Source organism: Chiloscyllium plagiosum, unplaced genomic scaffold, assembly GCF_037043375.1.
Source record: "Chiloscyllium plagiosum isolate Xiang-an unplaced genomic scaffold, Cpla_swu_hap1 HiC_scaffold_39, whole genome shotgun sequence".
NCBI lineage: Eukaryota > Metazoa > Chordata > Chondrichthyes > Orectolobiformes > Hemiscylliidae > Chiloscyllium > Chiloscyllium plagiosum.
The window spans coordinates 41,810,825-41,834,158 of NW_028270177.1; the positions used below are offsets into that span (position 1 = coordinate 41,810,825).

General features: G+C 42.3%; 1 protein-coding gene across 2 annotated transcripts in view; it reads left to right on the forward strand.

Moving 5' to 3' along the window:
• Positions 1 to 23,334, forward strand: part of lrrk1 (leucine-rich repeat kinase 1) — a 252,945-nt gene that overhangs the window by 129,006 nt on the left and 100,605 nt on the right. For both annotated transcript variants that reach the window (XM_043677668.2, XM_087981352.1), the window contains 8 exons: positions 3,863 to 3,992; positions 4,422 to 4,534; positions 5,360 to 5,574; positions 7,586 to 7,750; positions 13,059 to 13,231; positions 18,691 to 18,811; positions 21,215 to 21,374; positions 22,497 to 22,773. In XM_043677668.2, the coding sequence (XP_043533603.2) occupies positions 3,863 to 3,992; positions 4,422 to 4,534; positions 5,360 to 5,574; positions 7,586 to 7,750; positions 13,059 to 13,231; positions 18,691 to 18,811; positions 21,215 to 21,374; positions 22,497 to 22,773 (1,354 nt within the window). The remainder of the gene's footprint in view (positions 1 to 3,862; positions 3,993 to 4,421; positions 4,535 to 5,359; positions 5,575 to 7,585; positions 7,751 to 13,058; positions 13,232 to 18,690; positions 18,812 to 21,214; positions 21,375 to 22,496; positions 22,774 to 23,334) is intronic.

Sequence of the window (23,334 nt, forward strand, 5' to 3'; positions counted from 1 at the left end):
CTGATCCACCAGGGCCTCCCCTCCCTGTGACGCCCTCTGATCCACCAGGGCCCCACCTCCCCGTGACGCCCTCTGATCCACCAGGGCCTCCCCTCCCTGTGACGACCTCTGATCCTCCAGGGCCTCCCCTCCCTGTGACGCCCTCTGATCTGTCAGGGCCTCCCCTCCCTGTGACAGCCTCTGATCCACCAGGGCCTCCCCTCCCTGTGACAGCCTCTGATCCGCCAGGGCCCCACCTCCCCGTGACGCCCTCTGATCCACCAGGGCCCCACCTCCCCGTGACGCCCTCTGATCCACCAGGGCCTCCCCTCCCCGTGACAGCCTCTGATCCACCAGGGCCTCCCCTCCCTGTGACGGCCTCTGATCTGCCAGGGCCTCCCCTCCCTGTGACGGCCTCTGATCTGCCAGGGCCTCCCCTCCCTGTGACGGCCTCTGATCCACCAGGGCCTCCCCTCCCCGTGACAGCCTCTGATCCACCAGGGCCTCCCCTCCCTGTGACGCCCTCTGATCCACCAGGGCCCCACCTCCCCGTGACGGCTCCCAGTCCAGGAACCACTTCCCCCTGACGGCTCCCAGTCCAGGAACCACCTCCGCATTCCCTTCCAAATAAGTTTAAAAAGTAAGAAGTTTAAAAAAAAAACTTAAGAAAGAGAAAAACCCACCATGTTGGCCAGAAAAATAAGAAAGAAAAAAATAAAAAGAATGGGCAGAGCAGAGGAGCTCTCGCTAGAGCGTGCTACTTTGCTGCCATTTTGACCATATTATTCCGAATATGTTGGACTTATTTTTTAAAAAGTTTCTCATGACCAGTAAATGCAATTGAAAATTTCAGCTGTTCACTGTTGCATCAAAATAAACATTGTAAGTTCTATGGACACAAGAAGGAGCTGTGACCTTGTTAGAAGAGAGCATCTGTGGCTAAATTATGGGAATCTACAGGACAAGTAGGGTTTGCGATAGTTGGAGATTTCAATTATCCTAGGTAGACTGCAAAAAGGTAGTGTGTGGAACCAGGAAGGAGAGAGGAGAAATTCTGGCGCACGTTGCCGGAGAACTTCCTGGAGCAGGACATTTCCAATCCTACCAGGGAGGGAGCTACACTGGATCTGGTCTGAGGAAACAAGGCAAGCCAAGTGGAGAACATCAGATGGGGAATCTTTTTGGAAACAGCGATCATAACATAATAAGAATCAATATTAAATTAGAAAAGAATGAAATTCTGTCGAAGATTAAGATCCCAGACTGGAAAATGGCAGATCTTAGGTGTCTGAAAGTTAAATTGGAGCAAGTTGATTGCAAACTCATTTTGGTGGATGGGACACTGCATGAAAAATGGGAGAATTTAAAAAGAGAGGAATGAATCAAGCAAGATCCATGAGAAATAAATATGGGGTATCCAAAGCTAGAGTACTCAGATAACGAAGGATATTGATGAGGAAAGAATAAAGAAAAACGAGGTATGTGATGCATACGGAAATAATAAGTCATAGAGATCAGGAAGAGTATTTCAAATGCAGGAGAGAGGCTAAGGCTGGAATAAGGAAGGCTAAGAGAAGCATTAGGAAAGAATGGCAAGCTGTGCTGAAACAAATGTAAAATGTTCTTCAGTCAAATCAGTGTAAAAGAAGGATAGAGTGGGACCTATAAAGAACGAGCAAGGTAAGCTGCTGACTGAAGGAAAGTATGTGCCAGAGGCACGAACTAAATATTTTGCTCTTTGTCTTTACCAAATTAGAAGATGGTAACAATGACTTAGTTGAAAATGTGGGTGTTGAGTAACTGAGCAGTACAGTGATGGATAAAGAAGTGGTGTAAAAGGCTGGCAGCACTCCAGCTAGAGACGTCGTCAGGCCAAACGAGCTGCATCCTATATTGCAAGAAGTAAAGGAGCAAATAACAAACCCGTTGACATATTTCCAGGACTCTTCGAACACAGGAGTTGTCCTGGGGTTCTGGAGGATTGCAAGTGTGATACTGTTGTTTAAGAAAGGGACTAATGATAACCCAGCTTGATATCAGCAATGGGGAAACTAATGGAGGCCATAATACGAGATAAAGTAAATATACGCTTAGAGAAAAATAATTTATTACCAGACAGTCAGCATCACTTTGTCACGGGCAGATCATGTCTGACAAGTTTAATTTGTTTCTTTGATAATGTGGCACAAGCAGTGGATAAGGATATTCCTAAGGATATTGTATCTGTGGACTTGCAGGATGCATTTGATGCATGGCAGGTAGGACAGCAACATGGATTAGAAGTTGCCGAAAAGATAGGAAACAGAGGGTCAGTATAGGTGGGCATTTCTCAGATTGGACATAAGTTGGAAAGTAGTGTTCCCCTGGAATCGGTGTTGGAACTGTTGCCTTTTCTGATTCATATAAACAGTTTGGAGGTAGATTATAGAGGGCAAAATCTCTAAATTTACAGATGATATTCGCTAGGGCGAATAGTGAATTGTGAGGTTAATGTTGAGTGACTTCAGAGAGACATTAACAAGTTGGCCGAATAGGCAAACACCGAGCAGATGAGTTTCGGTGCAGAGAAATGTGAGGTAATCAGTTTTGTAGGGGGAACCTAGAGGCAATGCAGATGCAATGGTACAACATTGAGGGAGTGCAGAGGCAGCAGGACCTCAGAGTTCAAGGGCATAATGCTCTGAAGGTGGCCGGCAATTTGAAACAATTGTTAAGTAGGCTTATAGGATCTTGGATTTATAAACAGAGACATAGAGTATAAAACCAAGGAGGTGATGCTACACCTTTACAAATCATTGCTCAGATCATATTGTGTTCAGTTCTGGACACCTGGGACAGCATAGTGACTCAGTGATTACCACTGCTGCCTCACAGTGCCAGGGACCTGCATTGAATTCCAGCTTCAGACCACTATCTGTGTGGAGTTTGCACATTCTCCTGTGCATGGGTATCTTCCGGGTGCTTCAGTTTCCTTCCGCAGTCCAAAGGTGTGCAGGTTGGATGGATTGATCATGCTTAATTGCCCTTGGTGTCCAGCGATGTGCAAGCTAGGTGGATTAGCCGTGGGAAATGCAGGGTTACAGATTTTGGGTACGGTGTTGGGTCTGGGTGGGGTGCTCTTCAGCAGCATGGTGCAGACTTAGTGGGCTGAATGACCTCCTTCCACATGGTAGGGATTCTATGATTTACGAAAGGATGTTAAAGTTCTGGTGAGATTGCAAAGGAGACTTACTAAAATAATTCCAGAATGAGGGATTTTAGATACAAGGAAAAGGTAGGGCTTATTCTCCTTGGAGCAGAGAAGATTAAGTGGTGACCTTAATGTGGTGTTCAAAATAATGAACAACTTTGACCATCAAAAACAGATATTGTTTCCACTGGTTGATATGTCAGTAACTAGGGATCACATTCTCAAGATTGGCAACAATTCGCAAGGAATGAGATGAGGTGAAATGTCTTTACTCAGAGTTTTTAGATTTGCAGTGTTTTGCCAGGGAGAGTGGTAGAGGCAGATTCTACAGGAGATTTCTAAAGACATCAGGATATATATTTAAAAGTTGAGTTTATAGACAAGGCTGGAAAATGGAACTGGCTGGGTAGCTCTTTCAGGAATCGGTGGAGACATGATGGGTCTAATGGCCTCCTCTGTTTTGTAAAATTCTATGATTCTATTTTGGTTTCACTAGTGGGGAACAGGGAGCACTCTTAGTCCTATCTCCTCCTGTGTTTCTGAAAACCAGTGTCAAAATTCATCAGTGTAATCAATGTCTACGCTGATGTGCAAATGTAACACTGCCCCAACAGAAAAGTATCCCACTAAGGCAGACAGTAACATGCAGTGAAACACTAACAGAGCAACATGCCTTCAATGTTTTATTTTCAGTTTCACCAGTTGAATTCCCACAGTTCCTTGGTGAGTGTTTAGAGGTTCTGCACCTGGACAACAACTTTCTTGATTCAGTCCCTCAGTCAGTGTGCTGGCTGCGATCCCTCTCTGAGCTGTACCTTTCAAAGTAAGTCAGCTACTTGTTTATAATTAACTCAAAAGTATGGGATTACTGTAGACTCCTGTAGTGATGGCAGCATGCTTCATTCAGTTCAAAGCTGTGGCCAGATTGTTAAAAGTTTATTTTCTAGAAAAATATTACCATCTAATTAATGGATGTCTGTCTCTGCCAGACTTCTGTCAGTGGAGTTTATTCCACAGAGAGCAGAAATGTCCATGTTTTAGTTCACAAGTTGTTTTGGACAGGTAAACTCTGTCTATCCCTCGGTTAAGAAGGACAAAAATAAATAAAATACTTTTATTTTAAATGGTACCTTAAATTAGAATAAACTGGAGTTTATCAGACAAACTGACTCCAAAATCAATTGGTTGCTCGCAGTGGAATAGTGTTGATTCTGTCTGCCTGTACAACTTAATACTTTTTCTGTTTCATTAGCAACCCTGGAATCCGGGAGCTCCCCGCTGAGCTGGGCCAGCTGGCTAATCTCTGGCAGCTGGACATCGATCAATTAAGTATCTCAAATGTGCCCACAGAGATCAGAAATGAAGGTAAATTGAGCTTTTCTTCGTTATTGCAATGTTTTTTCAACTACCAGTGATTTAACATTATGTCAAGGCATAGGAGTGTTTGCAAGTTAGGCAATAGGGCAGATTAGAATTTAGGTAAGCGAAAAGCCCATTTAGTTCTGAAGCTGTTCTACCATTCAATGAGCCTATGGCTGACCTATTCATAGAGTTTTAATAGTATATGCACTGGGATATCCAATGCACACTCGACGTCCACCATTTTCTAAATTCATCATTTCTATCCTTTTCACTCTCCTGCGCTCAGAGGTGATGACCTCACATTTGCCTGTGTTGAAATCCATTGTCACAGTTTTATTTATTAATATAATTGATTATCAACCCGTTGTAATTTTAAACTTCCATCTGTCCTCACCGGCCTCTGCTCCCTCACTGTACTCTCCCCACTGGTCCCTGCCTCCTCACCAGAGCCCCCCACCCCATCCATGACCACCTCAGCAGAGCCATCACTTCAGTTCCACAGCACTGACAGTACTGACTCTGACCTCTCACCAGAGACCCCTCTCTGGATCCAGCCTCAAACAATTCTGATAATTCTAATGTTATTCTGAAAATTATGGAATTGACAAAATGCAGTTTGTCAATGGAGGATCAACTGTTGCCCAGAAAATATTTTGAGATTATCAATTGTTTGATTTGCAGAATCACTTAACTTAAAATATAAATGAAGTTTCGCAATGAAGATTGAGTTTCATAACAGGCAGATAGAAGAGGGATTTGAACTGAATTATAAGAATAGTGCTGCATTACAATTTGGTAAATGGCTTGTCGCTTGTAACCATTTAACAGGCCCTAGTTCAATACTGACCTATCTGAGAGCACAGCTGCGAAAAGCTGAGCCTTGCAAGCTACTGAAAATGGTCATTGTTGGGCCTCCACGACAAGGAAAATCCACTCTGTTGGAGACCCTACAGTCAGGAAAATCCACTCAAAGCATGTCCAAAGAAAGTAGCATCCAAACTACCAGCTGGGAACTTCTACGACCTGCCAATCTCAAGACAAAGGTACTGAGAGTTTTGCTTGATTCTAACATGTATTGCAGTTCCAGTATAGCATTGTTAAAGTGTAATGCTGTGTGGGTTCAGAGAATCTGAAGTCTCTTATTTTCTTTGTGTTGCTGTAAGTATCAAAGAGTGGGAAGCCCAATAATCATCATCCCTCTACTCCTGATCTGTCCTGAGAATCCAGAAACACTTCCAGTTATACTAAATCCAATGGAGAATGTAGTTCATCGACGTGTTCCTAACTGGGACTGAAGGAGAATGCTTACTCACATCAGCTTCTTATTATAAAAGCAAGCTCTGTGAAAATCTAAAATAAAACAGAAAATGCTGGAAATGGTTGGCAAGTCTGGCATATCTGTGCAGAGAGAAACAGAAAGGTGACATACCTGAAAGACCTGCTGAGTTTTGTTTGTTCTCATTTCCATTTTTAAAAAGCTGATTGAGAGGATCGGTGTGGACTCAATGGGCTGAATGCCCTGCTTCCACACTTTAAGGATTCTGTGGTCTATGATTTAAGAGTGAGAGAAGGAAAGTGGGGGGGGGGGGTTAAGAGATATGGAACCAGGGTGGACTCATGAGATTAGAATACTGCTTGTATTTTATTTTATTATTTCATAGAATGTGGGCTTTACTGATATTTGTTGCCCATTCCTGATTGTGTTGGAACTGAGCTCTTTGCGAGGGAACATTTCAGAAGCATTTAAGAGTCACCCCAATGCTTTGGATCTGGAATCACATGTAGACCACTCCACAATAAGGATGGCAAATTTCCTTCCCTGAAGGACATTAGTGAACCAGGTAGATTTTTGTCACGATCAAAGATTAGCCTTGAAACACCATTATTGAGACTACATTTATCTTTGAGATTTTTAACTAGAATTTACATTTGAAATGATTTGTTTTATTTTCATATGTACCTAAGTACGGTGAAAAGTTGTTTTTTTTTGTGAGCAGTGTGGGCAGATCATAGCAAATAAGAGCATACAGACTTAGGGTGCTTAGACAGAGTGAGGCACACAAGGTGCATAGGAGGTGCACAAAGCACAATCATCATTAGGTATGACATTCCACTGTTGCTGTTGATGGGATTTGATACCTTGTGCCCAGAGCATTAGCCCTTAATATTGTCACTGGACAATATCCGCTACATTACCAACTCCTTTTTTTTGTGGGTTCATTTTTGTGTGGAGAAAAACACGGCAGGGGTCAATTTTCTTCTTTTAGGCTCTTGTGATTTTCTTGTGGCTTTTTTTTTGATTTTCAGATTATATTTTAGTTTTCAGGGGTGCATTTTTCAAACTCACTAACTCATTTATCAGGTAATGCAATCATGTTGTGACATTGCTTTCTGTATTTGTGTTGATGTGGAGGGTATTTCGCAAAGTGTCTTCTGTTGACCCATTTCCTGGACAGCTGCATATTTTCCACATTCCACTCCCATTGAGGTTTTGTTGCATTTTCATAAATTTTTGAGACCTCAGCCTGTTTTAGGTAGCTTCCTTGTTTGCCTACAGAGCCCTGCAGGTTTACATCATTAATGGACAGGATTGGTAAGCAAAATAATGTGGTCATTATAACTCCACTCCTTCCTGCCCACAAAGCAGATTCCACCATGAGAGCAGGATTAAAATTGACTCCAGTGCTGTGGCATTTTGTCCAAAATATTAACTTTTATAAATATGCAATGCCAAAAGAAAGGGCAATAATTTTCACCTTGCAAATTGTCAATGTTTGAAGTCTTTTCCATCATTCTGCAGCTTTCTCAGCCACACGTAATAGAACTTTCTAAAGGTACGTTTCCCAATCTTGCATATCTACCAGGAAGGCTCACATCATTCCTTTGAAAGATATACTTTGATAGAAGTATTGAAGTGTGTAGGAGGCCATTTGGTCCATCGTGCCTGTGCTAGCTCTCTGTTAAAGCCAATCTCGAGCAAACAGGTCACTGTAATTAACTATGGCACAGAACGCTACAATGTAGTTTTGTTAGTTTTTACTCTTTACTTGACAGGTGGATTCCATCATGTTTAATGTGTGGGATGTTGGAGGTACTGCCATAATGTCAACAGTCAATCAGTGCTTTTTCACTGATAAAGCCCTCTATGTGGTGGTGTGGAATCTGGCACTAGGAGAGGAAGCAGTGGCAAACCTGCAGTCGTGGCTACTGAACATTGAGGTAGGAAGTGGACTTTATTTTTAAAAACTGGCATGACCTGCAAAGTACAAACTCTCCAAATCTTTGCTTGGCTTGTATACTACAGCGAAACCTCATAGTCCTTCAGCAGTACACATTAGCAGGTTGGGAACAAAATTGGAATTTGAGTGCCTTTTTTTTAGTAATCATTTGATATGTGTATTGTATGTTAGGCTAGCTATTGGTTGCCTGTCCGTGATCAGTTGGTCGTAAGCTACTTTCTTGAATGCAGCAGTGTGGTGTAGATAGCGTCATAGTGCTATCTGGAAGAGAGTTCTGGGACTTTGAGCCAGCAACAGGGATGGCAGTATAGTTCTGAGTCAGGATGGTGATTTGTGTAGCTTGGAGGAGAATTTGCAGGGAATGGTGGTCCCATGCATCTGCTGCCTTTATCCTTCTAAGTAGTAGAAGATACATGTATGAAGGAGCTTGTGTAAGTTACTTCAGTGCACCCCATAGATATTATACACTGTTGACAGTATGTGTCAGTGATGAAGAATGTGAATGTTGAAGGTGGTGGCTGTGGTGCCGATCAATTAGATCGCTTTAAACTGGTTGGTGTTGAACTTCCTGCATGTTGTTGGAGCTGCACTTATCCAGGCAAGCGGTAGTATTCTCTGAATAAGAGTATTCACACTTCTGACTGGTGCCTTGTTGATGGTGGGCAGGCCTATGGGAGACAGGAGGTAAGTTGCCCACTACAGGATTCACAGCTTCTGACCTGCTTTTTTTAGCCACAGTATTTATATGGCTGGTTCAGTCAGTTTCAGGTCAATGGTAGTCTCCAGAATGTAGACATTCACAAACGTAGGATTCACTAATTGAAATGCTATTGTTTTCGAGAAAAGATTAAAAGTGGTAATTCCCTGGCATTTATCAGATGTGATCGTTATTTGTCGAGTATCGACACTAGTCTGAATAGTGTCCACATCTTGTTGCATATGAATATGGACTGCTGCATTGTTTGAGGATAGTCATGAATAGTGCTGAACATTGTTCAGTGATCAGCAAATATCCCCACACTTGACCTTATGATGAAGGGAAGGTTATTGATAAAGCATCTGAAGATGGATGGGCCTAGGATACACCCTCAGTAGCTGTTGCAGGAATGTCCTGTGACTGAGATAACTGAAATCTAGAAATTTCCACAAACATCCTTTGTGCTAGCTATGACTTTTACCAGCAGTTTCTCTCCTGTTCCCATTGACTTTAGTTTTGCTGGAAGTCATTGATACTGCATTTAATCAAACAATACCCAACTCTCAATTCAGCTGTTTTGTCCATATTTAGACAAAGCTGCAATGAGCTCAGCAGCTGAATGGTCTTTGTGAAAGCTGTATTCAACTTAAAGGATTGATCCCTTCTCATCTGGAACTCAACATTGCCCCAGTGCCTCTGTAGAAGATGAGGGCCCACAATGTAAGTGAAGTGGCAAACCTGGCTGTCCTAACAAAGATGGAGTTCTACTGGAGCAGTCCACTCAAGTAGGGGACAGATCATTTTGGAGAAAGGAAGATCACTGTTGGTGCTAGAGGTGATGAAGATCTAAAGGAATTACATTTGGCCTACGAGGGACTGGAATGTGTCTAGGAAGAGAGATAGGATAGAAATGTGTGTGGCAGTGTCTAGAGGTGAGCACGTGTATGACCAGTGTAGTGTTTCGACCTACGTTCTACAAGATACAACAGTATCTGCGTTATTCATTGTCAAGTGTTCTCTTCAATCGGTTAATCTTTGATCCTTGCAGCCACCATCCCTGAGGAACTGGACTTTACCTCTGAGGGGCAGGAGGGTACTTATGAGAGTGCACACTCCTCTTTTGCCATCGTCTCATATTCTTGCACCTTGGTGGGCTTGCACTATTGACTAAACCTAGGGCCCAATTATTTTGAACATCTGAGCAGCAGATGCTAAGCACATCCTGTATTGCAGACTAATGATGAATTTCCGAGTTTTGTTTCTGAGGCAACATCTTGGATGCCCGAGGGAGATGAGTGACAGTGTTTTTAAAATTCCAGAGTAAATGCAACCCTGGCCAAGGACATTTGAGGAGTCTATTCAGACCATGAGTTGCAATATCCCCTTGTCTGTACAAGTGGCAACTTCCATTGAGAAATTGCCTTACACGGGGAACGAGAAGCAACAACAAATTCCTTTTATGCTGAGTTGTGCGCAAAGCCATTTTATTGACACTCAGTTCAATCGATGAGTGCCACTATGGAAGAGAGATCAGATTTGTGTTTCTGCCAGGTCTGTGCCACCTCAGGTGAGCCAGAATGACTGCAACAACAGAGGATGCTCCTGCCTCTAGGCAGAACTTACTCAAAATATCAGAGCCCTCATTGCTTAGACAAGCAGAGATTGCCTGAGACAAATACCAACAATGTCATCCAGGCTAGTGAGAAAACCAACATCCAGCACAGCCAATGAGGAAAGGGGAGCACCATGTTGCAGCCTTTGCCGCGTTGCTGCACTCTGAGCAGTCACTTGAGACACACGTGGGTCAACATTGTTCCTTATTAGTTGGGTTGTAAATGAGGTTATGGATATGTTTAATCCACCTGCTCAGGCATGTAATGACACATCTCTGGAGTAGGTCAGATTTAAACCCAAGCCTCCTGGCCACCAGGCAGGCACCGCAAGACCTTCATAATATGTCGTGTCAACTTTATTGAATGGCGTCATAATTCAGGTGAGTTTTTGTGTCTGGTGATAAAAATGGCAAGCTTCTTCCAGAGGACCTCAGAGACCCGATGAAGGGAGATGCAGCACCTAAATGTCGCATTGGCCAATATGGCTCGATGTTTCATTGAATCACTTTTTGATCAGAAGCTCCTGTATCTCCCTCAGAACAAACCTCTGACCCTCGTGGTATGGCAGCCTGGCCAACATTCTGAAGTTCTCCATCTGATTTATTGTCCGATTCCTACTTGGGGCTTGATGATGAAAGATATCCTCATTGGACAGTTTCTCTCTCCCCTTTACAGAACCAAATCATGTTGTACACAGCAAGCAACAGCCAGAGAGGTCTGAGCCAGTATATACTGCAGGGCTAGCAAATTGGTCCATTTGTCAGAAACTCATCTTTTGAAAACTACTGGTCCTCTTAATAGTCACCTTGTTTGAAGCATAGCTCATTTTGTATGGTTCCTCTTCAGTATGGGGATGCCTGACCAGGGGCACAGTTTAAAATTTGGGAATGTCATTTAGGTCTGAGATGAGAATTTATTTTACGAAAAGGTTGTGATTCTTTGGAATTCTCTACTACAGAGGGCTGTGGAAGCATATCTTCTTTGCATATGTTTAATTTAGAAATTGATAGATTTCTAATTGCCAGTGGCACACAGGGTTACAAGTATGGGATGGGTAAAATACATTGAAATGTTTGACAAGCTATTATTGTATTGAGAAGTAAAGGAGGCTCAATGGGCTACTTCTGTTCCTTTTGTTATAAGCTGCCTTTTAACTAGATGGCATTGCATACAAGTGTCCAACCATTTAGTTGAACAAGTGCCACAGAGATGTGGCATTGGGAGTACATGAGGTTATGTTAGAAGGTGGCTTACGTCGCTGTTCCCAAGCTGCCACGCACCAGGATCCACAGCCAGTGGATCAAAGCAATCTGCACAATCAGGAAATTAAATCCTTTTCAATTTAATCGCACCCATTGTTGTCCCACACATGCTTTGATGGGCATGTATAAACAATTAGCCTTTGTGCTTTGGGAAGTGCCTCATTGGCCCTGAAGCCTCTTTCTCTCTCAGCTGGTTGTTGACACCACTGATAGTTGCTAACATGGTCTGCTCGATTTCTGAAGCAGTACAGCAGTTACAGACTAGACACAATGGGTTGCTGGTTGTATGATGCCAGAGATGCAACTGATCCTTGAAAGAATCCTGATATTTAGCAGATTGATGCTGCAATCACATTTGTTGCCACGGGCATTAATCAGATGGCCACCTATAATAGCTGCCACGCTTAGGTGCACTGTTCCTGGATCAGGGCATTTCGGGCTTCCATATAATCCTGAACAATGCGGTGCCACATGGGTCCAAGCTCTGATGGCCTTGTAATGCTGCCAGATATTCCTCATCAATTGCCTCATGCTTCGAAGAGACAAAGCAGTCTTCCCCATGTTCATCCTGTTGGCCTGATTGCACAGCAATGCTGGAATCCTTGAACAGCAATACTGAAGGGCCAATTGGACTGACCAGGGCATCAGAACCACATATTCTGGAGGCCAATGGCTCATGTGCTGAGATTGCAGTGGTCTTATTGCTCTTTTGCGATGGTTGTGGAGTTTCTTACTGGGGTCAACAAACATCACTTTACTAGGTATATCTTACCAGTTGGGAGCCATCCACAGAGGATTTGCAGTGGGAAGTATAGCTGCACCATTTGCAATTGCCTCAGGATGATGCATTACAGCAATAGCCAGGATACCTTAGAAGGAGCTGGTGGCAACGGTTGCACAGCTCCTTTCCTGCTGATGATTGTTCTGAGCTGTAATAACGGGACTTGATGGGTGCACTGGATCATTCCACTATACCTAATTGCCTACATTTGTGATATATAAAGTCTGATGCCTTCCCAGAACCTGAGTCCATCCCCTGAGTAGCTGATTACAAGAGCCCAACAGTCCTTCTACTACCAAGGTTGAGATTCCTGGCATCTTAGTGATATTGGAAGCCCCCCCTTGGGCCGCCTCCATGATTGTGCACAGGTCAGCCACCACCTCCACAACTGCACTTCTCTTCCAGCATTCCCAATCTGTGAATGAAATTGACAAATCATGAACTCCTCTTTGTAATTTCCTCTTATAGGAGGCTGTCAATAGCTTGTTTACTCAATGATCTCCTACTGTACAATCACCTCATCTGCTTATATAAGCTTTTGACCTAATGTGGGGCCTGCTTACATTGACAAAATTGTATATGTGACAGATTCCCCTAAATTGGCTTCCTATTGAGCCCCATTGGTTCCAAGCAAGACACTATCCTCCCTGAGATGTTGCCTTCAGAATAATTATGCCGAAGCAAAACTAAATTAGTCAAACAGCACATTGCATTCCTGTGCAAATTTACTAAGCACACCCACTGCTGAATTCAGTACCATCTCTGTGGCAACTTTCAGTCTTGTATTTGTGTTCATGTGCTTCTGTCTGTCTCTGACTTTATTTATGTCTCTCGCTCACTGGCATGCTTCTCTGATCCTTGCTGTCTGTCTTTCTCTTGAGTAATATTGTTCAATAAATGGAAAAAGATTGAACACGATTTGTGTTTTGTTCAAGGCAAAAGCTCCCAATGCTACTGTGATTGTAGTAGGAACACATTTGGATTTGATTGACACAAAATTTCGATCAGAGAGAATTGCTACACTTCGAGCTTATGTCCTTGCTTTGTGTCGCTCCCCATCTGGGCCTCGAGCAACTGGGTATCCTGATATCAGCTGCCGAAATTTACAGTGAGTACAATCCCATTTACAGTGTACGTCCTCCTAAGTTCTTTATCCAATCTGTCAGAATTGATTTCAATAATTTGCCCACTACAAGGTTAGACTGACTTGGCCTGTAATGACTTGGTCTATTCCTCGTTCCATTTTTAAAGAAAGGTAAACATCAGCAATCCTCTAGCAAGGGTTGAAAAATTATGCTCAGGCCATCTGCTATTTCCTCCCTGGTTCTTTTAGTAGCTCAGGGTAAACTTCATCTGACCCAGATGATAATCCACTTTCATAGATGCTCATTTTCTTAGTTTTTCTTCCCTCACTATGCTAACCATTTCTAATATCTCACTGCCCTCTTAATATCAATTCCTGCATCTTCCCCTTTCTTTCACAAAGACAGGTGCAAAGTATTCATTTGGAACATTTTTTTCGTGGTAAAATTTTTACAGTTAACAGTGAGATAATTAAAATCCCCTGTTACTGCTTTATTTTTATACTTTTTGAGATTTGCCTAAGTACTTGTTTTTCTCTCTCCCTCTAACTATTTAGAGGTCTACAGTAAACTCCTAGCAGTGTGACTGGGCCTTTTTTGTTCCACAGCTCAAGGCAAATGGCCTAATTTAGATCCTCCTAACATAATACATCATCCCTCTTCACGGCTGTAATGATTTCTTCAAACAATGTTGCCACTCCTCCCCTTTGTCTCTTACAGCCCCCATCGCACTTGATCTTAACTGGGAACTCTCAGTGGGAATGTTGACATGCCAACCCTGTCCCTCTTTATGCCATGCTTTTGGAATAGTTATTGCCATGTTTCCATTTGTATCTTCAGCTCATCTGCTTTACTTGTGAAACTCCTGCATTGAGTTTGAGCACGGCCAAATATGTTTTGAAAACTTTCTAATCATCGTTCCTTTTGCTTTCTGCGTCTGACTACTGATTTTCTTCCTTCCATTTCAAATGTATACCAACTCAGTCTATGCTTGTGTCCCCATCTTCTGCCAAACTGGTTTAAACCTTGTCCAACAGGATATTTGTCTCAACCCTTTTGAGGTACACAGTCTGACTTGGACAGACTGACCTCTCAGAACCTGTTTGAATGCCCTAAGAATCTAAAAGCAACCTCCTACACAACCTCTGCAGCTGTTGTTACCATCCACTGGGGTAGCATGCTGGAAATAAAGTAACACTATTCCTGGATTGTCACAAAGATGGAAACAGTCAATCTGTCTAAAGTCCCAATTTACCTGACTGACAAACTCAAGTTTTTTATTTAAATGTACTAATCATGTTTCTGTATAAGAAAATACTGTTTATTACAAACACATCCTCTTTAAAGAGGAAAATTGACGTTTCGGGCAAAAGCCCTTCATGATGAAGGGCTTTTGCCCAAAACGTTGATTTTCCTGCTCCTCGGATGTTGCCTGACCTGCTGTGCTTTTCCAGCACCGCTCTAATCTAGACTCTGGTTTCCAGCATCTGCAGTCCTCACTTCAGTCTAAATTGTCTTGATACAATGGGCACGAAAAAACCAAATTCCTAACATAAAGCTTAAACTCTGCCTTTTCTAAAAGTCTCCCCTTCAGAAACAAATAGACATACAAGAAATGGATATGAAAGGTGGAAAAACAAAAAAAAAGCTGTTTTATTCCTCCTTCAGGGGATTTGCAGATAAAGATGAGTGGAAGCCAGCTTGCTTTTGCTTGGAAGATGTCCTGTTTCCTCCACAAAGGAGAAAGAGAGAGTCACAGAGATTTTTAATGCTTTCTCTTTGAGGGCTAGCTGTGTGGGCAGCACGATGGTTCAGTGGTTAGCACTGCTGCCTCACTGCGCCAAGGACCCAGTACAATTCCACGCTCAGGTGACTGTGCAAACTCTACAAAGACATTCTCCCCGTGCCTGCGTGGGTTTCCTCTGGGTGCTCCGGTTTCTTTCCACAGTCCAGGTGAATTGGCCAAGCTAAATTGCCCGTAGTGTTCAAGAGTATATAGATTAGGTGCATTAGTCAGGGGAAATGTGGAGTAATAGGGTAGGGGAGTGGGTCTGGGTGGGTTACTTATTGGAGAGTTGCTGTGGACTTGTTGGGCCTGTTCCACACTGTAGGGATTCTATGAAAAAAATCGTTCTTAAGTTCACTGAAGGTTTGGGGAGATAGGTTGTTTTGAGGTTTCCATGCTTGATCTCAATTCCTCTGTTTGAAGAGAAAGAGGCTGCTGGGCAAGGATAGAAGCCATGAGGACCCTCTGAGCAGAGGAATCACTTGGGATGCAGGACTGTCCTTTCCCACTCATAGCCTCCTCTTTGGGGAATGGGGTCTCTGACTCCAATGCCATTCTCCTGTTTTGGTCTGTTGCAGTGTGGATTGGGCAGGCAATCTGCTTCTCAGCTTGCCCTAGGAACATTCCCTCTTAGCAAAAACATGCCCTTGTGATTCCTTCATTTTTCTCTGGCTAATGGTAGATTATCATATCCTGCACAGTACTGAGGGAATGAATCAATATCGCAGGTGCTGAATTCAGTTGAGACATTATCCATCTCTCTCAGATGGATATGAAAATCGCCTGGCACCATCCTAAGTGAGTTATTCCTGATGTCCTTGATCAACATGACTTAAAATAAAGATTATCTGGCCAATATCACACTGCTGGTTCTTGCAAACAAGTTTATTGCTACAATTCCCACATTCCAACAGTGAGCACATTTTAAAAATATATCACAGGGTTTTAAACTATTTTGGTGTATCCTGATGTTGTGACTGGTGCTATATAAATGCAAGTCTCATTGTACTGCTATTTCAACATTTCTTTCTCACTGTTTATCTGCTAATTTTTGAAAGCATTGTCAAATAAGCATGGAGCTGATGGTTGTTAGCAGAAATCCCTTTGAACAAGTATAATGTATACATAACAGGAAACATGCCTGTACAACCATGTTAAAGCAAGACCCACCACTCCATTATACCATAGACTGTAAGACAGAGGAGCAGAATAAATCTATTTGGCCCATCGAGTCTGTTCCACCATGGCTGGTCTGTTTCTCAACCCCTTTGTCCTGCCTTCTCATCAATCCCCTTACTAATCAACTCATCAAGAACAGCTTATCACGTGGCCTGACATTACTGGAGTGATGTTCTTCACTACTGTATTGTTAGCTGCTTCTGTTATACTACACCTCAATGTTTAGGGCAGCATGGTGGCTCAGTGATTAGCCCAGCATCAGGGATCTGGGTTCAATTCCATCCTTGTATGACTGTCTGGGTGGAATCTGCATATTCTCCCCATGTCTGTGTGGGTTTCCTCCCTTAGTCTAAACATGTGCAGGTGAGAGGAATTAGCCATGGGAAATGCAGAGTTACAAGGATAGGGTATTGGGTGGATCTGGGTGAGATGCTCTCTGGAGGGTCAGTATGGACTTGATGGGCTGAATGGTCTGCTTTAACACTGTAGAGATTCTATTAACTTGTAACCCACTCCCTTCCCTTCCAAGTATCTTCCAGTATCCCTGAGCCACAGGAACAGGTACTGTGATAATTTGACCAGTCAGCCTGATCCTGTTCTCAGTTCCCTCAGAGCAGAGTATCGGAGAGTGGTCCTTCTGCAAAGGGATAGCTAATCCTTGTAGTAGAGACCTGGTTGGAGTGCTAGCAGTCGGAATAACCAGTCCGATTTGTTTACGGCCTTTTTGGGATGGGTACCAGTGTGGAGTTGCTTCTCCTGAGAGTGCCAGTGCTCAGTTCTTAGGATCGGTTTACAGCACATCCCAGAACCTGACTCTCATGGGATGTGACAAGGAAAGATTTCTTCAGCCAGTGGGTGGTGAATCTGTGGAACTCATTGCTGCAGAAGGCTGTGGAAGCCAAGACATTGAGTGTCTTTAAGACAAAGATAGATATGTTCTTCATTCGTGAAGGGATCAAGGTTTACAGGGTGACAGGCAGGAGGGCGGCACAGTGGTTAGCACTACTGCCTCAGAGCGCCAGAGACCTGGGTTCAATTCCCACCTTAGGCGACTGTGTGGAGTTTGCACATTCTCCCCATGTCTGCGTGGGTTTCCTCTGGGTGCTCCAGTTTCCTCCCACAGTCCAAAAATGTGCAGGTCAGGTGAATTGGCCATGCTAAATTGCCCGTAGTGTTAGGTGAAGGCGTAAATGTAGGGGAATGGGTCTGGGTGGGTTGCACTTCGGGTCGGTGTGGACTTGTTGGGCCGAAGGGTCTGTTTCCACACTGTAAGTAATCTAATCTAATCTAATTTACAATGGGGTTGAGAAACATATCCGCCATGGTCGAAAAGCCTAATTCTGTTTCTATACCTTATGGTTCAGTTAGGAACCCGTACTGACTCTCCTGTTTCTACACTGTAGGCCCCACACAAGCCATGGTCATCTAATCAGGAGTCAATCAAAACATTGTTGTAAAGCAATAGAAATAGATATTGCTGGAAAAGCTCAGCAGGTCTGGCAGCATCTTGTTTAAAGCAGTTGTTCCTTGTTCAGAATCCATTTCTCTGTTCTGTCTGCTTTCACTCAGAAAAAGGCAACATGGTCACAACTTCCAGTGTGCTCCAGTAAACATGATGACAACAGCCATGTCTTTGCAGGGTCTCCTTAGTTGAAAATAGTGTCTGTCTTTTTTAGTCTGCAGCCCAAAACTAAAGGATATAAAAAGATGTGGTCTTTACACCAATCATTGATTTGTGCTAACCGCTATTATTAATAGCAAACAATACTGGGAGTAAATGAAGTTTACAATTTTTAAGGTACAGTGTTTTAATCTCTTTCATAACAAATATTGATGGAAATAAGTGCTGATTACTCTGAGAGCTTAATATCTCAAGCCATTCCTTGTGTAATTTTGGTTCACCTTTTAGAGGGATTGTAAAGACAGCTGATAGTTCAGACTAGAGCTGTATAAGACATGGTGCAAAGTGAACCCACTCACTTTAAGACACTGATATGATGATGGTGTCTATGGCAGACCCAAATCTGTAATAGAATAATAACAAGTGGGTATTAATGACCAGCATAGGTTCAATATCTTAGGCAATTCTCATCTAGTTGAATGTACAGTAAGGAAGTAGAATGAAATGTTGAAGTTAATGTACGAAGACTCATATACTGGAGTCGGAATCCTGTTCAGTCTGTATTAGCTACTCGGTTCTCAGTGATTTTAGTATGTTTAGCATTGATTCAAAACAATGAGTTTTCCAGCACAACCTCTCAGGTCACGTGTTAAACTACTTCTGTTATAATTCTCTCCTTACTGTGAGATATCCACCCCTCCATCTCTCCCTTTTACAGTAAAATATACATCTTTCTATCTTGCTGTTTATATTGAAATATCCACTCCCATGTCTCCTTTACAGTAAAAAATATCCATTCCCCTCTCCCTTTTACAGTGAGATATCCACAATTTATGGTGAAATATTTATATCTCTTATTTCTTTTACAATTAGATGTTTCCATTGTGTCTCCTCTACAGTGAGATATCCTGCAAAACACTTGATGGACTGGAAGGGCTTCGCAAATTGATTTTTCAAGTTGCTTGTAGCATGAAGGACACAGGGAATCTAACTGCATCGCAGAGGTTGGTTGGGAGATTGGTAAGTGCTTCCTAGCTTTCAGTGTAGTACAAAATAGACTAGGTATTTTACTCTGAATACTCCCACACTTGACCAAATCCAAGCTTTAACACCCACATTCAATGTCTGGATAAATACTCCTGTTTTCTGCCATGAGATCTCCTGTATTGTTTTAGATTAAGTTAATTTGTGTCTTGTCTGCTAATTTTTAAAATGAATTGACATATATAGGATCATTTCATCATTGTCCAGGGCTTTTGCATAAAGAATGAATGCTCAAGTTCTGAGGGCATAACTGAACATTGCATTCATTGTGCCGCATTCTCCTTATACAGGACACAGGAGGACTCGGGTATGCAGGTTGCCTTGGTGTTTGTTTAGACAGCCTCAGTCTTAGAGTGGCTTAACAGATCGAATACTCAGTCCCAAAGCTAATCTACATCTCTTAAACATACAGAAAATCATGACCTTCATAACCCTGTGATCTCGCACATGTAGGTTGTTTACATTTCTTTCTTGGTCTTTTTGTTATTCCTGTACACAGGAATCAGTATACTTTCTAGTCTGTTCCCAAGGCTGTCACAGGTCTTAGGATGTACAAAATTCCTCTTCAGCCACATCTGCTGGCATGGAACCTTAAGGTGTTCAAGATTTATGCTTGCTAAAAGGTGTCTTAGAGCATTAGTCATCCTGCTCCTGTTAGAACCCCATTTTATAAAATCTTATTTAATTCTCAGTACACATTAAGGAGGATTATATCACATCTTACAGTGAAGCAAGCAGCAAGATTGGACTATTTCATGACTACTGCACTGCAAAGTTTGGAGTTGATTTGAAGTCAATCTTTTCAGAATCAGTAGAGTTGCATCATACGCCTTGGGTGCCACTTGAATGAGTGTTATGTTCCTACTTTTCTCTGATTATACTGAAGTTATTTTTCAGGCAGCGAGAACGTATTGTGGAAGTTTCACTGCAGGGGATGTAGAGCTTACTGCAACCCAATCTGTACCTCCTGCTGCATTGGCAATGTTTTCAGAACTGACTGTTCCTCATTTGTTCAAAAATGAACTTCTGAAATTTAAAAGCGTAAACCTGCATCGTTATTAACTTAACATGTTAGGAAATTTTTTTTTTAATAGTTGGTTCTCCGTTTTGACCAAGTTATGAAACACATTGTAGCTGACGATTATGAAATTACTGGATGTTTCACTGGAACCCAAGCTCTCTTTTTTCCATTTTTGAAAACAAATAAGAAATATACATTTGATCTTTTAATATTCTCCAGTTTAATATTGCTGGTTTCTCCTGTGAACAAGCACTTTGTCACTTTAGGATCGTTACCTTTTACTGTTCAATATCTGGTTGTATGATAACTCATGTTACATGAAGTATGTGCCGTAATATCACGTGATCTTTTCCAATCAGCCAAGATCCTTCAAAATGGTCTAGGTACCATGTAGAGCAATTAGAGAAGCTGTGATTGTCCTCCTTTGAACAAGAGAAAGTTGAGGGGAGATTCAAATTATTCCGGGTTTTACTGGCATAGATGGGCAGGAACTATATTTAGTAGCAAGACACTTGGTAAGTAGAAGGCACTAATTTAAACAATGAAGGGAAATGAGGTTATGTTGGAACTGTATAAAACTTTAGTTAAATCATAGCTGGAATACTGTGTACAGTTCTGGTGATGATGTTTCAGGAAGAGTGCGATTACAATCGAAGATGCAGAGGTTTATGAGGGCTATGTTATTGAAGCATGCCTGGAATGGACAACATTATCCAGTGTAACCTCACAGATTGTCTGAGAGAACTTTCTTTGGAACAGAGGAAGCTGGAGTGAGGTATAGTTGAGGTGTATAAAATTATGGAGGGCTGAGACAGATGGGAAGGAGTGACTTCTGTTGGCATTGAGGTCAATAACCAGGGGGCATAAATTTAAAGTACTTGTTTAAAGGGTTAGAAAGAGGGTTATTGAGGCAAATCTTTATCATTCAGATGCTTTGCAGTCTACAACTCACTATGTGAACGTGTGGTAGAAGCAGAAAACATGAGGTGCTAGAACGTACAGAGCCAGAGGTGCCAGAACACTTTGAGGTGCTTCTTTTGGAAGAGTTATTAAACCAAGTCCCATTTATCTTCTCAATGGATGTAAAAGAAATACTGGTTCAAAGAAATGCAGGAGGGTGAAAGATTGTCCTGAACAATATTTCTCTCTTATTCAGTATCGTAAGAAATGATCTGTTCACCATCACATTGCTGCTTTTGGGCTCTTGAAGTGTACAAAATTGCAGCCATGTTTCTAACATTGCAATACTTTATAAATGTTTCATTGTCTGTAGAGCACCTTAAGATATCTTGAAAGATGCCATAAAAACGTAGGTCTGCCTTTGTTTTAACATGCAGTAACATCAGCCTCCATTTCAGATACCAAAGAGCCACTTCAATCTGTTGAATGCTGTCCTGAAAGAACAACAAAGAAGAAGCAGTAGTAATGAAGTCCAGTACTTAACTGACCAGCAACTGGAGGAGATTGTGCAGCTGACTCCTGACAATGATATCAAGGACTTTGAAGATTTGCAGACCGGTAATTCTCAATGATATTTTGAGGAAAAATTCATTTTTTCAATTGTTCACTTCCTCTTTTGTGTTGTTACATCAGTGCCTTTTTCGTTATTTGTCAAATAGAAACTATTAAAGCCCAAATTGAACGAATTACCTTTCCAATTGGAATCAGCACTGTGCAAAAACAATCAAATTGGAAATCCTATTTATCACTCCACTTTCCATCCGTGGACTCTGAGGCTTCTTCACATCTGCCTCAGTGCAGGAATTCCAATAGGCAGCAGCATAGATAGGTCATGCAGAAACTATGCCCTCCCTTTCTGGCACTAGCTGCTGTATTCCGGTAGTCAAGTTTAAATGTCCCAAAATGTCTCATTGTGTGCATAACTGAATGTGAATGTCTTGTTGTATAAGTGGTAAGAGTGGGTATGATAAGAATGTGAGTGGCAGGGGAATAAGATGTCAGGATGCTGGATAGGGAAGATGGCAAAAAGGGTATGATAATGAGTCGGTTTGAGGAGTAGTTGCAAGGTGGTCAAGGAGGTCTAGAAGGGAGACGTGAATGTCAGGTGTACTGTTACTCAAAGGTTAGAATGAGTTTTTATTCATCTAATATTTCCTCGATAACTATTAGCTAAGGAAATCTAAACTTCCCAGATAATTCCTACGGAATTCCTACAGAATCCCAGTTGTGTTTTCAGAGGCATTCTAACACAATCACTGGGGAATAGGTCTGGTCTCCAACTGTGTGAAAACTGGAAGATCTGAGCTAGTGGGCGGCATGGTGGCACAGTGGTTAGCACTGCTGCCTCACAGCCCCAGAGACCCGGGTTCAATTCCCGCCTCAGGCGACTGACTGTGTGGAGTTTGCACATTCTCCCCGTGTCTGCGTAGGTTTCCTCCAGGTGCTCCAGTTTCCTCCCACAGTCCAAAAATGTGCGGGTCAGGTGAATTGGCCAGGCTAAATTGCCTGTAGTGTTAGGCAAAGGGGTAAATGTAGCGGAATGGGTGGGTTGCGCTTCGGCGGGTCAGTGTGGACTTGTTGGGCCTGTTTCCACACTGTAAGTAATCTAATCTAATAATAAGTGAGGGCATAAGATAACCAACTCACTGTTGCCTCATTGTGCCATTGTTTGGTTCGCAGCTTTCTCCTTCCTTATTGAGACAGGAGCATTGCTGCATTTTCCAGACACCAGCCATGGTCTACGAAACCTCTACTTCTTGGATCCAGTGTGGTTATCTGAATGCTTGGCGAGAATTATCAATGTCAAAGCTTCACGTGTGCTTGCCAAAAATGGAATAATACAAGTTACGGAGCTGAGAAAGTTGCTGATTGGAACTGGCTTCACAGAGCAGACTGAGGAGCAATATTTCCAATTTCTTGCCAAGTTTGAGATTGCTCTTCCAATTACCAACAACAGGTAATTTGTTTTCTGATATTTTAAAATGCTTAGTTTGGATTTCAAATTACTTTATAGCTACCTCTTCCAGCCGCACAACCCTCTAAGGTAGAAACGGAAAGTGTTTAAAAAACCCAGGTCTGGCAACTACTGCAGAGAGAGAAACAAAGTTAACATTTCAAATCTCTTCCATTTGGCCTCAGCCTCATGAGATCTCTAGCATTCCTGATTTTAACCATTCCACTATTGGTGGCCATGTCTTCAGCTGCTGAAGCCTTAAGCTCAGAATTTCTTTTCCTAATCTCAATGTCTTTCTAATTATCTCCTTTTTTTAAGATGTTTCTTTAAAAACCCTTATAAAAGTTGCAAATTACGTTTTGTGTGTCTGTGACAAAGGTGAACTTTCCCTCTTTACCTTCTGAAGCTTTTGACAGTCTTGACTATGCCATCGTCCTCCAACCTCTCGACACTGTTTTCCAGCTGAGTAAGACTGCTGTCACTTGGTTCCATCATTATCTATCAATCGCAGCCAGACGATCACTTGCAAAGGCTTCTCTCTGATTCTGTACTGTTACCTCTAGT